General features: G+C 50.2%; 5 protein-coding genes across 5 annotated transcripts; 1 reads left to right on the plus strand and 4 right to left on the minus strand.

Annotated features, from left to right (window-relative positions):
• Positions 1-65: 65 nt before the first annotated feature.
• K460DRAFT_291567 (uncharacterized protein) lies at positions 66-5316 on the plus strand (the record flags this gene model as incomplete). The annotated part of the gene is made up of 8 exons (XM_040929292.1): positions 66-355; positions 410-564; positions 629-746; positions 796-1203; positions 1253-1900; positions 3682-4455; positions 4506-4941; positions 4990-5316. The coding sequence occupies 8 exons, from the start codon at positions 66-68 to the stop codon at positions 5314-5316; spliced, it is 3156 nt and encodes a 1051-aa protein (XP_040784765.1).
• A 128-nt stretch (positions 5317-5444) lies between these two features.
• Positions 5445-6146, minus strand: K460DRAFT_380120 (uncharacterized protein; the record flags this gene model as incomplete). The annotated part of the gene is made up of 1 exon (XM_040935233.1): positions 5445-6146. The coding sequence occupies one exon, from the start codon at positions 6144-6146 to the stop codon at positions 5445-5447; it is 702 nt and encodes a 233-aa protein (XP_040784766.1).
• A 473-nt stretch (positions 6147-6619) lies between these two features.
• K460DRAFT_398251 (uncharacterized protein) lies at positions 6620-7707 on the minus strand (the record flags this gene model as incomplete). The annotated part of the gene is made up of 2 exons (XM_040936195.1): positions 7424-7707; positions 6620-7219 (listed from the first exon to the last, which is right to left on the minus strand). The coding sequence occupies exons 1-2, from the start codon at positions 7478-7480 to the stop codon at positions 6620-6622; spliced, it is 657 nt and encodes a 218-aa protein (XP_040784767.1). The 5' UTR covers positions 7481-7707.
• A 1083-nt stretch (positions 7708-8790) lies between these two features.
• On the minus strand, positions 8791-9609 carry K460DRAFT_409623 (uncharacterized protein; the record flags this gene model as incomplete). Its single annotated transcript, XM_040937271.1, has 3 exons — positions 8791-9261; positions 9293-9422; positions 9476-9609. The coding sequence occupies 3 exons, from the start codon at positions 9607-9609 to the stop codon at positions 8791-8793; spliced, it is 735 nt and encodes a 244-aa protein (XP_040784768.1).
• A 440-nt stretch (positions 9610-10049) lies between these two features.
• Positions 10050-13888, minus strand: K460DRAFT_320055 (L domain-like protein). The gene is made up of 2 exons (XM_040930443.1): positions 11921-13888; positions 10050-11811 (listed from the first exon to the last, which is right to left on the minus strand). The coding sequence occupies exons 1-2, from the start codon at positions 13715-13717 to the stop codon at positions 10348-10350; spliced, it is 3261 nt and encodes a 1086-aa protein (XP_040784769.1). The 5' UTR covers positions 13718-13888; the 3' UTR covers positions 10050-10347.
• Positions 13889-14023: the final 135 nt, after the last annotated feature.

The raw sequence follows: 14023 nt of genomic DNA on the forward strand, positions 1-14023 counted from the left end.
CCTAATAATGCAGTATCGATTCTAATCGTCACTTCTTCTTCGTTTCTGTACTTCCAGTTGATGCGATGACGGACAAAGAAACGCAAAAGCCGATTGCGACGCAGCTCGTTGCGCCGAATGAGGAGGCTCAACATGCTGCCAACGACGAGAAGTCGATGACCCTGTTTCAGGCTATTAAGCTGTATCCGAAAGCTGTTGGCTGGTCGGTAGTGCTTTCAAGCGCGCTAATCATGGAGGGTTATGACCTTGCGCTTTTGGGAAGTTTGTATGGAAGTCCGCAGTTCAACCGCAAGTACGGTGTCTTGAAACCTTCCACGGGGAAGTACGCCGTTCCTGCGAGCTGGCAAAGTGCTCTGTAAGCTCACTCCATATTCTCAGAGCAAATCGTGCCAGCGGCTAATCGTATCAGATCGAACGGCGCAAGAGCTGGCGAAGTAATTGGCTTGATCCTCAACGGCTTTGTCAGTGAACGGTACGGTTATCGGAAAACGATGATTGGCGCCTTAATGTCAATGACGGCCTTTATCTTCATTCTATTCTTCGCGCCCAACGTTCAAACTCTAGGTACGTGACGTCCACGTATGAATTACATGTGAGACATACACTGACCTTGTACACCGAAATTTAGTTATTGGCGAGGTTTTCTGCGGTATCCCCTGGGGCATGTTCCAAACTCTTACTACACAGTATGCATCCGAAGTAGCTCCTGTAAGACTAAGGCCAATCCTAACCACATTCGTAAACATGTAAGCCATCCGTATGCTTTTAAATAAGCCATTAATGATTGTCTGTTAGGTGCTGGGTAATGGGCCAATTCATTGCCGCTGGTGTTAATCGGGCTTGTGTCCAACGCCCGGATCAATGGGCTTACCGCATTCCATTTGCTATGCAATGGATTTGGCCTATCCCAATCATGGTCGGCGTGTTTCTCGCGCCTGAAAGTCCTTGGTGGCATATTCGCAAAGGGGACAAGGCTGGTGCCAAAGCCGCGCTGCTTCGTTTGACCTCCCCAGACAAGGATCCAAACTTCAACGCCGATGAGACGATCGCTATGATTGAACACACCAACGAACTAGAGAAGAACATGTCAGAAGGCACAAAATGGAGCGATCTCTTCAAGGGCACAGACCTTCGTAGGACCGAGATCGTCTGCTTCACGTGGGTCGCCCAAACCATATGCGGAACAAATATCATGGGCTATTTGTAAGTCTCCTTCCAAACCAAGGAGGAGTACCAGACTTACCTTCAATAGCGCATACTTCATGCAGAAGGCCGGGCTTCCCACCGTTCAATCATTCAATATGTCCATGATCTCGCTCGCTCTCGGGCTGATTGGTACCATGGGATCTTGGTGGTTGATGCAAAAGCTCGGTCGACGAACAATCCATTTCTCGGGCGGTTGCACCCTCTTTGTCATCCTCATCATCGTCGGATCATGCTCCTTCGCCGGGACAGAAGCCTCGAACTGGGCCATTGGAGCAGTTCTTATCGTCTTCGTTTTCGTATACGACTTTACAATTGGTCCAGTCACATACTCGATCGTCTCAGAGATGTCATCAACGCGCCTTAAATCGAAGACGATCGTGATGGCACGCGCGCTGTACAACATCTCGAATATTGTAGTCAATGTGTTGACGAACTACCAACTCGGTGATGCAAATTGGGCTTGGGGTGCGAAGACGGCGTTCTTCTGGGCGGGCACATGTGGCTGCGTTGTTTTGTGGGTATACTTCAGACTTCCTGAGCCCAAGGGTAGGACGTATGGTGAGCTTGATATGCTATTCGAGCGAAGGGTTAGTGCGAGGAAATTTGCAAGCACCCATGTTGATCCGTATGGCCATGGGTCTGGCCTTGAGACGAAGATTGAGGAGAAAGAGACTACAAAACAGGAGTGGAAGGAGTGAGGCAGATTAACTAGCATCGTATACCCCTACGCGAAGCTAAGCGCATTGTAAATATCTATCTTAAATTAACTGAATTCTCCAACATATCAGCATTGAGTTCTCTTCGACAAGCTAGAGGAGGGCTGACCACCTTCAGTCACGATTCTCAAAATCGAACCCATTAGATACTTCTCGTCTCGGCATAACAATGTTGGAAGCGGCGATCCCCAATAATGCGAGCCGCGGGTAGCCATAAGGCAGTGTATCATCCACTAACAAATTGACTATGCTTTGACTAGCCTCCAAGAAGCAGAATACAGGATGATCTACGCATAGTCCTAAGATCCAGATTGTGGTCCCTGCATTTTTCGACAGGATTCTGGCTACAGGATGGAAATGGTGGCCAATAAGACAAGGGTGCACAAGTCAATCAGTGAGATATGAATCAGCAGAGACACTCCAGATGCTAAACCAAAGGGTTTCCAAAAGCTTTGGCATGCGTTAAAGCAAAAGACATGTTAGTATAAGCCGATTTTTAATGCGGCACTAGGACAGTGGTGTCCACTTTCGGGCCCTGACTAAGCTCCACCCAAGGATGATTTTTGTGGCGACAGTGGATTATCAGTAGCAATGGTTAAACTTTTCCAGACACAATTATCAAATTGCATTATCTCCTTAGCAAATTGAAGACATCATATTAGTTTAACAGCACATTCTTTAGTTCTTGGTGCGTTCTCTGCAAAAGAGAGAGCGGTTGTAAACCACCTTAAAGGACCAATCAAAAGGAGAGGAAAAGAAATCTAAAGTATATATGATAGCAGAGACATCGCTTGGGAAGCAAGAAGATAACGCTTTCTTCTACTTTCTCCCTTTAATTTGCAAGTCATCAGTCATACCCCCATCTATCAACACACTCCAAGGCATAATGAGGAACTCTATCCTTATTACAGTTCTCACCATCTTTGCCACTATCTGTGGTGTCCAATCCAACCCGCTCCAACCTGAACAATGCGGCCCTGAAGGGGGCCACCAGAGATGTGTTGGTATCAGGTGCTGTAGCCAGTAAGTGCAGCTCTGAGAATGCATGCCGAACACGTACTAACTTGTCTTTCTCCTCAGTGCCGGCTGGTGTGGCGTATCGAAGCACTACTGTCTTAGAAAGCTTGTAAGGTGTTACGAAACTATAATACTACTCTGCAGCTAATGCGACACAGGGTTGCCAATCAGGATACGGGCTTTGCCACGGCAATCCTATATAGTTGGTTTCGGCAGCAAAATCCACTGAATAGGGGCCCCATGGATGCTTCAGGGTATTGCTACAGGCAGTATGTAGAGAGTAGATGTGAATTGAAGACCAACACTAATCATTCTCTTCAGATAGTGGGATGGGGGATTGTGGGGAATCGTCAGCTACTGCTCGACAGGATGACAAGTTGGCTTAGGCACCTTTAGGCCTCAATCCCACTGTCTTGTCGTTAGCAATACGCGTTCTTCGTCCACCTACTCGTCGCCCTCTTTGACTTGTTCGGTACCATTTCGGAACGGTAGTTGCGGAGTTAGCTTCGGTGAGCAAACACGCCAAATGTCGTTATCTGGAAATTGCTGTTGTAGTCGGCTAGATATAATCGTGTTACAATTATTATATCTTCCAAGCATCTCTTTCCTGATGTCAATTCGACCAGCTAGCCAAAGTTGGTGATCACGTGTAAACATTCCCCACTTCGGCTAAACACGACGCGTTCCGGCTGTCTTACAACACATTTTCCTCCTCCAACTGATTTTTGCAGTCGCAATCTAGTCATGCCATGATGCAGAATGCTACGCGTGTTACGAAGAAGGCAGTGTCGAAGGCATGTGATGCTTGTCGTCGTCGGAAGATCAGATGTAATGGATCGAAGCCATGCCCGGGATGCTTATCCGCAAATCTAGCATGCACTTTCGACTTACCAAGAGGGCAAGGAGGCAATCGAGGGGCGAGAGCGACCATTTTGAACGAATTACGCGCGAATCAACCGTTTATTGACACGGCTATTCATATACAGGACGTTTCGTGCATACCATCGGATGACAGAGCTTGCGAGAAAACGACCGCCACCGAACTCGGGAAAGAAACTATTGATGCATGTATAGATGCCTATATAGATCGCATATATCCGACAGTACCTCTCCTAGACGCCAGAGTTTTGAGAGCTGAAGCGGCTCAGGCAGACATCTCGCTCAATTCTCGTCAACTCATGTACGCCTTCTGCGCATATGTTGCCAACTTTGGGAAGCTCTCCGATGAGACTGGTCCCCTTTTCCATCAATCTTTCGACGATAGTCCCGGTACCTACTTCTTGGATGCTGCACTGTCCACCCAGGATCTAGGGCGGGTATTACAGCCTAGCCCTCGTTCTGTCTACGTCTCTTTCTTCTTATACGGAGCGCATGCTGGCCAGGGAAACTATCGTCAAGCCTGGTTCTATCTAAGAGAAGCTACTACGCTTTTCATGATGCTGAGAGGTGAAAGTCAGGGCTGGTACGATAACATAGCGCAAAGACGTCTGTTCTGGATTTTAGTAATCTCAGAGCGGTAGGTTCTCTCTACCATACTCTTGACAGTCCTCGCTTATAAAATCATAGAGCACACGCATTACGCCGGAACCGGCCAATTACACTCCAAGCAACTCCCTCGAGTCTTTCTCTCGACGCGATGGATGAGCTAGGTCTTTCTTACCTTGCATCCATCTTTCGCCCTCTCAACGAGGTTTTCTTTTCCGTCTGGAACGGATCAACGCAAGAATGTTCCAAAGATTGGCTTCTTCAACTCGAACACGATGTTAGATCTGCACTTCCCCCACTTCTTGACTTGTCCAATGAAGAGGTGGCGAACATTAAGGTTTCCCAATTCTGGCTACAAATCAAGCTCTGGGAGCTCTTCCCCCGTTTTGGCTTCTTGTCGACCGAGTCAGTTTACGAGTGTTTGACATTTAGATATCCCGTGTTGGTAGCCAAGGATCTCACAACATTCGCTATAAAGTTGCCGATTGGTAGCTTGCAGGTCCACGGTGTTGGTATGGTATGATAAATTTCTGGCCGAGCTTGATGCATCTGCTGACCTTACTAGACTGAGAAGGTCTTTGATATAGCCTGTGCTCTGGCAGACGTTCTACCTTTCGTATCTTTCCCAACATCACAGATGCAGCTAAACCCAACCAACTACCTTACACAGATTATGTCGCTCATAGCAAAGTTGCCTGGCGGCTCTGCTAAGTTTGTGCCATTACTTCTGGCAAAGGTAAACGAACTCCTTCCGGAGTTGGTGAAAGTGATTTGTGAAGCCGCGCAGATACCCTCAGTAGTCCTGAATGATCCTATGAGTCCCGATACGCGTTTTGTCTATGAGGAGGAAGTCGGCCGAGGCTTGTACATGGACTTGAGAAGAGGAAGATAGTGGCTTGAAGAAGAGATGTATTCAGAGCATTCGAAGAAAACGAAATGCCTCTTCAGATGAGCAGCACAACTGAAAGAACTGAGAACTATACGGAAAAACGAAATCATCCCAACATCGTAATAACTGCCTCAAGCGAACTCCTTCGAAATGCCGCGCCGACGCGAAATCGCACCATCATAGTCGCCAGCGACCACCCGCTCAAACCCACCACCCGGCCCACATACGAAAATGATATCGTCGCTCAACTTCATATACCTCGTGTCCCTCTTAGGTTCCACAATCTGCGGCTGCATGCGCTCGCGGCGCTCAATGAGCCACGGCGGGAACTCTCCAGTCTCGTCGACGTACACCAAGCAGCGCTCAAGCTCCGCGAACTTCCGGAACTCGAGAACCTGCCAGTGTACCAAAGGAATAATGAACGGCAAGGATGCAAAACCGCAGGTCGAGCACACGGCGAAGCGGAGAAAGCGCCAGGCGAACGCAATGCCGTGGCGGTGGCGGCGGACGAAGGTCTCGTGCCAATTGGTGAAGCCTGATCCAGGCACGTCTGGATCGTAGGGGTCGCGGTCGAAGTACATGTCGAAGAAGCGCCCGAAGGTGTTCTCGTAGAAGATGTCGTTGGTGGCCGCCAGCAGCCAGAAGGAAGCGAAGACGTAGAGGAGGTATGCGCGCCGGAAGCCAGCCGGCAGCGAGATGCGACGTTGAACGACATGGCCTAGGGCCCAAGAGAGCACAGTGCCGATAGCGATACGCAGCTCGTTGGAGCCCAGGAAGAACGTGGTGGTGAGCACCAGGCTCAGGAGGAGTTTGATAGTCTTCGGTGGCAGCATATTGGGGTGGTGCTGTCAAGAGGGAATTGAAGGTGGCGATATGCTTGCGAGAAGGAATTGTTGCGAAGCTAGCGATACGTAGAGGATAGGATAGCGTAAATTGGGAATATGAAAGTCGAAGAGCTAAGAAGACGGTTTTATATACCTGTCGCTGACGTTACCTAGTAGATGTTGTACAATAGCTATACTATTATCAATATAGTAAGTTGTCCTCTACATACTTGACAATACAGCAATAGTAACTGACAATAGCAACTAGTCAGTTATCACTAACTGCTTTCACTTGCCCCCACTGTGTTTCAACCTTGATAAGCGACAAAAGCATTGAAGGGCAACACAGACTCCTCACTACCCGAGGCATCGCTGTAGGTGGAACAATTTTATCCGCTAGAATGAGTTACCATACTTTCCGTCATCTGCAGAGGCGCTACTATAGATCTTCAGGCCTCATCCCAGTATCTACGGCCATATGTTCAAAGATCCTCTTCCCCTTCACCTGGACTGTACGATTCGACGAGGACCTTGTGATATGTGCCCCACTCCTCTATCAGTCTCCTAAGAGATGCATCATCACTATCTTCCGCATCGTCGTCGTTGAAGGTCTTCGGTTCAATGGTCGAAGCACTGTCGGTCGTCTGGTCTTGCGCACGCTGTCTCTGTAGGACTTCTCCCAGACAGCTCAACTCTTCATCCTTCACGTCCAACCCGCCATTGACCTTGTCGGCTTTTGTCATGGCATCTTCAGGCATATGAGAGTGGCGTCCACCCCGCATGCCTATAGAACCCATGTGGAGGAACGAGCGCAGCGATCGTTTTCCTGGCGATGGGGTATTCAACGCCGTCTTTCCCGTTTGTTGGGAATGTGCAGCAGGCTCGTTCGAGGCTTTGGGCTCTTGCCCGCTCAATAATAACTCGTCCTTATCATCGGAATGTGCGTCGTTCTTCGATAGATGCCAAGCTCGCTGGCCGCGGAAGGAGTTCTTCAGGCGAGAGGAGAGAGAGAAGGATTCATTGCGGGGCAGATCCAGTGATTGACAACGGACTTGTTCATTCTTTTGTTCCACCTGCCGGCTCTAGACTGAATGTTAGCAACTTTGAAGTCTAATTGCCAGCCGTTTGACCGATTTACTGGTGTAGGGATCGCAATATTGGCACATAACTCGAAATAACCTGCTCACACTTGGCTTTCATGGTAGTGAGGTTTCCAGTCTATATGGGGGACTAAAGTATGTTCATCACGCAAAAATGGTACTAGAAGGTGAAAAAAGGGTACTCACTCTTTCGATATCAATTGTAGTACGCGGCTGTGTGTACCTGGTGGTCGGGATGCCCATAATGGGCAGATGAAGAGGTCAGTATGTTGATGGTGAAGGATGAGGGGTTTCAAGAGGGGTTCTTTTCAGTGTGCGTTGGGACTCTGGTACCGGGTGGTAGGCATCCACACCCTTGTGTTCTATGAGGGTCTGAGGCTTCACGTGAATGTCATCAGGGCCTTGAAAAGAGGAGGTACGCTGCTTTTCATTTTGTAACTTCTTAATTACTCCCCAATGGTCAGATGCCCAAGTTCAAACCCAAAAGTGCTCCATTGGGTCTTTAATGTGTCACTAAAAAGCCCCGAATATAACGAGTACAGTCGATCATGCGCATGGAACGACAGCACGCTACCACTTCAAAAATCTCTAAGATCAATCCCCGCAGCCTCTGCGATCACCTCCAGCATACGAAACTGCTCAAGGGCCACCGCTTGTATCTCCATCCGTTCCTGAGACGCTACTTTAAACCTCTTCTCCCACCTTTTCTGAATGCGCACACCCTCGTTATCAAGTAGCATCTCTCGTTCCTTCCATAGATTCATCATATCTATCATAGCATCCACCGCGCATTCGTTCCGAATGTTAACAATAGTACCGTCGAGTTTGTCGAGGCTGTTTTTCTCTTCTAGCGACTTGGAAACTGCGTTCTGATGGGCCTGCTTCTCTGCCTCCCGGTCCTTCCTCGCATCTTGGATCGCTTCGTCATTTTTCTCCATGCCGTCTTTGATAGCTTCCTGGCTCTTCAAAATGTTGATCTTGACGAGCGAGGCTAGTAGGGCCTTTTGCTCTGCCGTGATGTGCCCATGGCCTTTTGCGCGTTCCTAACCAGGAAACTGTCAGTCCTTAGATAAGAGAACCTTTTGTCCTTGAAGCTCACAGCTTGTAGTTTGTCTGTTGCTTCGCTGAGCGCATCGCTGCGATTGAAGCATTCCGCCTGCATATCGTCGGCGATGATGTCGAGTCCTTCTTTTAGCTTCTCGATGAACTCCATCTCGACCGCATTCCCCTGCTTCAGGCCTTCAATGATAGAATCGAGCGACATGATGACGCATGGATAACAAAGCGTGCAAATGTTGGCGATATCGAGCGAGTAGCGATCGTGTTGGGGGAGAAGAAGTCGCAAGTCGGCTACGACAGGCGGATGCTTAGATGTGACAGTGATCGTGAACATAGAGCAAGCTACACCTTCACCATCAAGATTAAGAACACATGTGAGCAAATCATTATTTGGATTTCTATCTGACGATTAGAAGATCTCATCGTATAGGTCCGGCGTATCACAGCTCAGCTCGTACAAGCAACCATCTCCTTGCCCGAACAGCAAGGACTGATCAAGGCTTGTTGGTACGGAATCCCAAAATATTCGCCAACCCAATCACAATCTGGCCTGTCTTCTCCCAGCCGTCTTTGTCCACCTTACAGCGCTTCTCAGCTTCCTCCAATGCCACCTTCTCCCTCTCCTTGACCTCCTTGACCTCATTTTTCAGCTCGCTCACATCTTCTCGGATACCTGCCACGTCGAGCCAGAGCACTTTATACGTCGCGTCGTAGATTTCGGGAGCAGCGGCTTGTATCATGGTCACTACGTCGCCGAGAGTCTTCAAGCGCGCTTGTAGTCGTGCGCGCCTGTGCTCCAGGGACTGCAGTTGGCGATGAGAGTCCGCCTGGACATCAGCTTTGAATGTCTCGTGGCGCGTGTTGATGCGTGGGATGCTGTTTTTGCACCCGGTGATGATAGAAGCAATTGCTTTGGCTATCGCTTGACTCCGGGGGTCTACCGGCTTTGCGGCGGGTGTATTGGGCTGAGTAGCATGTCAGTTCAATTGATCTTACCCATAGAGAATCCATGTGCAGAGTCTCCTTCCACTTCTTTACCTTCGTTTGACCGTCATCCATCGGTCTAGCGTCATACGCGCGCTTCACTTCGTCGATCTTTGCACCCAGTTTCTCCTCGTTACCGATGCTAAAACGTATTAGTTGGTAGGTACATCATATAGAGAGGACACGATTACGTACAGCTGGATGATGTTTGCAAATGGCAATTCGAGAATCATGTCGGTGAGTTTCATCGCCAGCCCGGGATACGCCGCGTGGACCGTAGGGTACATTGCCGCCCCTAGTATCTGCAGGTAGTTGATAGGTAACGCCATTGTGAGAAGGAATAGGTGAGATTGTGGCTGAGTCGAATAGCGTGTTGAAGGATCAAGGTACGGGAGCAGCGGCGGGGTGTTTATATGAAGACTGGGAGATGCAGAGACTCAAGGTGAAAGAAAGAGCTATTTTCACATTCACTCCCAGATCACACATGATCAACGCGATTCCCAGGAATCTTGGTTATCATAATGATGTGCGCGTAATCTTGTTTGTACAGAGGAGAATAATATTGGGAGCCGTTATAAAAAATGTTGGCGTATATAGATACTCGTTCGATGTGTTGGGTGATTTCAAGGCTTTCGAGCGCATGGAGGCTCAATTTGCTTCCAGAGGAATAGTCGGACTTGGATGCCGAGACAAGCTTTTACTGACAAGGAGCCTTGCGATACAGAATGGAATGAGGGAGCAAACGGGCTGGCAACGAATCGTGCCGATTGGAACGGTAATTAGATGTATTTAACTCTACAGGTTATGTGAGCGCTATGTACATGCGTAGCCGCGAATGATAAATAGGTCTAGATTAGTATCAGGTAGCTATTTAACAAGAAGAAGAAACGTTCACCTGTATTACAATATCGATAGACAAGAGGTTTCGGCACACCGTACCTAGAAAGAAGTAGCCTGTCTTAACGCAATATCTCATTCCCAAAGAGAGTATTGAGCGCCATGTCACGCCTTGCCTTGCCTGTCTAGCCAACAACACGCATTGCCCTCTACACCAGCATCTAAGAAATTCAAAATGACGTCCCGTCATCAGCATCAAAAAACTCCGCCTCTGTCCCATCACTCTTCCAACTCTCGCGTGGAATCCTATCCCTCAGCCACGTCAATACAGCATCCGTGCCCTTACCAAGAATTTGATAGTTCGGGACCCGGAATCGGTTTCCCGCAACCTCCAACGCCGTCAATATACCCTGGAGCAAGCCGATTCGCGGTTCCAAACGCTCGATATCATTATTGCTCAGATTGACGACCTTCAAGCCGGTCAAGGACTCGGCGGAAACCTCCGAAATACTGTTATCGGACGCGAGGAGGGTGACGAGGGCGGGGAATGAAGGTTGTAGTAGAGTGAGAGCGCCGGTGAGGCGGTTATGGCTAATGTCGAGGGTATGGAGCGAGGGCGCTGTTAGGTGTGCTGTCAGCGGCTCGAGTGACTTGATCTTATTGCTAGCGAGGCGGAGTTCCCGGAGCTTGAGGAGCTCGAGGGGTGCTGTAAGCGCAACTTCTATGTTGTTTTTGGAGAGATCAAGGACGGTGAGGTGGGCGAGATGCGACAGCATAGCTGGTATGGCTTTTAAAATGTTTTCCTGCAGTTGTAGTTGGCGCAGGTTGTCTGTGAAGGCATCTAGGGAGGCTTCATCCAGATCCAGCTCAGTTAGGCTCTTGCCCGATAGATCCAACGTGCCAGAGGGGGTAAGCTTCCACATAGTACCCTGAGCTAATTCAGTTGTGTCGCTCTCGACATCTCCATCTTGATCTGCGGTGGTCGCATCGGAAGCCTGTAGTCGGGATGCTAAGTCCCGCTTGATTTCCTCAGTGCCCATTGTCAGAAACTTCCGCTCCCGGAGTGGATTGGCCGCAAATGTGAGGTGCTCCAAGTTCTCCATTAGAGCTATTCTCTCGTCAAGTTGCGTAATATCGTTACTTGTAAAGTCTGCGGTGCGTATTGGCAGCGTCACAAAGCCCTCAGGTAAAGTATCGAGCTTGTTCTCACTCACGAGGAGCGTGGTTAGACTGGTCCAGTTGGTCACTTCGGGTAGGGATATTAGTCGGTTCGTAGATAGGTTCAGAATCCTAAGTGAAGACAGGTGGATAGAATTGCCGCCGCATAACGATACAAGCGAATTGTTCGCGACATGCAACACCTGTAGGTGTGGTACAGAGTCTACGCTGAACAAGGCGCCATCGAGCCGGTTTTTCGACGCGTGGAGCTCGATGAGGCTTGAAGTGAAAAGTTCCGCAGGTATTGTCTTCAGCTGGTTATCGGAGACGTTGAGCGTCCGTAGACTTAGCTGTCCCATTGCAGCTGGTAAGCTACTTAGTTTGTTGCCCTGCAGCTCGAGGACCTCCAATGCACCGAGGTTGCAGAGCGCTGTAGATAGATCCCCTTGCAGGTCATTTTCAGCTAGCTTCAGTTCGCGAAGGGTGGGAATGTGAGCGATGACCTCAAGAATCTCCATAGGGAGCTTGTTCCTTGACTGTACTGCGTTAGTGTGGCCATACAAAGAAAGGAGGCCGGCACTTCACGATTGGACGAGCACTGAAACCATTGAGGCCATCGTTTGGAGAGGTGCAGGGAAGACTTACGAGATTCAATTTCGAGAGTTGCGTCAGACGTCTTAAGCCCATCGGCAGCTCTCGGAGGACGTTTCCGTGAAGGTCGAGGCTCTGTACTCCCCCAAACTGGGGTCCTGCCTCGTCTGAATCAATCAGATCTTCAATATCAACATCGGGAAACATAGCCACAGGAAGGGCCTCCAGCTCGTTATCTGCGACCACGATAACATCCAGGTCGACAATTTCACCCCAGGCTACTGTTTTGTCTTCGGGATCGTATTTATACATGGCGAGTACTTCGTCCGGTATTTCTTTGAGGCCCATTGCAGCGATGTTCAGGCGCCCATCTACGCGTGCGCCGTCAATGCGCTTACGCAGTAGAGATTTCCCGCTTTTCCCACGCTGATTGAAGGGGTCATCGTCAAGGCCAAAATCGAAACTTGCAATCTCAACCGGGTCGGGGATGATGGCATCTCTGGGTGGTGTGCTGGTGCGCACCGGCTCGACCTTTCCTTGCCTTGCAGCTGCCTTGGCCTTTGCAATCTGCTCTCGTAACGCATTGGAGGAGCTTGCAGCTTTGGGAGGAGATTCAGTGGGCGTTACTCCTGCATCCACTTTTCGAGCTGCCTTTGCTTTCGCTATTTGATCCCGAAGGACAGTAGATGAGCTTGATACTTTTCGGCTCGTATCTGGCGTTTTCGTCGTAAGATTGTTCCGGCTCGGTGGTGTGATTGGAGCAGCAACTGCAGGACCAGTAGGCGATATTGCCTGTCCAAAGGTGCCGGCCAAGGAGGGGCGAGCCTTTGGTGTCCGTGTAACCATACTTTTGCTACTAAACAGAGGGCGCGGTTTTGGCGTATTCACAAGATTCTGTGCTTGAGAGAGTGGCAGCTTTTTGATCGTGGATACTGGGCGCGATGTTGAAAGTTGTCGACTAGGTGTCGCAGTAGGTGTTATCACATTCGCACTGGCACTTCTCTTACCAGGCGCGGTCATGGACATTCTTCCTGAGGGAGCAAGCAGTCTCTTGGGCGTTGCCGGGGGTGCATAGGTCGGCCCGTCACTCGTAGTCGGCCTACTGTTGTTTGACATTGCTGACGCAGGCCGTGGTGGGGGCGGCATACTGTTGTCTGCGTTGAAGAAGCTGGATCTTCGCCTTCCCTTTCTTGGCGCTGGCGAAGGTGGCAGATGTGCTAGACTTTCTACAGTCCGTTCTGAAAGCGACGGTTGTGACCTCTGAGTCGAACCCCTCTCAAACTCGGGCTCGTCCTCGAGCACATGGTCTGGCTCAGGGGCGTGCTCATGAAAGCCTGCCCTAGAACTTGCTCTTGAGGAAGCTCTCGAAGCTGACCTAAATCCATCCAAACTGCCTACTGCATCATCCTCTCTGCTAATATTTGAAGCGGACGCGGGCTGCGGTGGGGCTTTCGTCTGACGAGACGGGGGCCGGGCAAACGGTTTCTTGAACACAGGCGCATCGTTTGTAGGGATGGAGGTGGAGGCTCGTGGTTGGCCAAAGCTGGGTATCCCACTCGCTCGCCGTGAGGACGAGGTCAGGGAAGCCCGGGTGGGGCCTGAGGTCGCAGATGAAGCGGTTGAGGGGGTGTTGGAGCGAATGAGCGACGCTCTGGAGGCCTTCTTCTGCAAGGTTGCTGTCTGGGGATTCGGCCGGGATATCGACGATATAGATGGCTTCTTGCGTAACTGCTCGGTGGACGCGGGTGCCCGCAGTTGAGACTGACTGCCAGAGGGCCTGAGCACGGGGAGACGAGACGATGCTGGCCTGGGAATGCCAGACGGACGTGGAATGGCTGACTGGGAGTCCATTGTGTGGCGCCAACAGCACGCTGGATGATGAGACGGCTGGCACGTCAATGGCCAGGAACGCGTCTCAGGCGATATATTTCCAGGGCGATATACATATCCAACCAGACCGGGCCGCCTCTTCCTGTGGACAAATTGGCCTGATGGGTGTGGATGCCCAAAGGTGGACGCTGGGCGCACAAGAGTGTCTGGGCGTGGGCGGAAGGGTCGCCGTTGCCGGTACAACAAAAGTTGCCCTGTTTCATCGTGACACTGACAGTTTGGGCCTAGCGCGCTGCCACCACGGGCACTGGCTGTTGAGGGCAGGCA

The sequence above is a fragment of the Cucurbitaria berberidis genome (assembly GCF_010015615.1).
Source record: "Cucurbitaria berberidis CBS 394.84 unplaced genomic scaffold K460scaffold_5, whole genome shotgun sequence".
Lineage (NCBI taxonomy): Eukaryota > Fungi > Ascomycota > Dothideomycetes > Pleosporales > Cucurbitariaceae > Cucurbitaria > Cucurbitaria berberidis.

Coding starts and splice junctions, on each gene's coding strand:
- K460DRAFT_320055 (XM_040930443.1), bottom strand. CDS start 13,717: ATGGACTCCCAGTCAGCCATTCCACGTCCGTCTGGCATTCCCAGGCCA. Junction 11,812..11,920: donor AACTCTCGAAATTGAATCTC/GTAAGTCTTCCC, acceptor AACGCAGTACAG/TCAAGGAACAAGCTCCCTAT.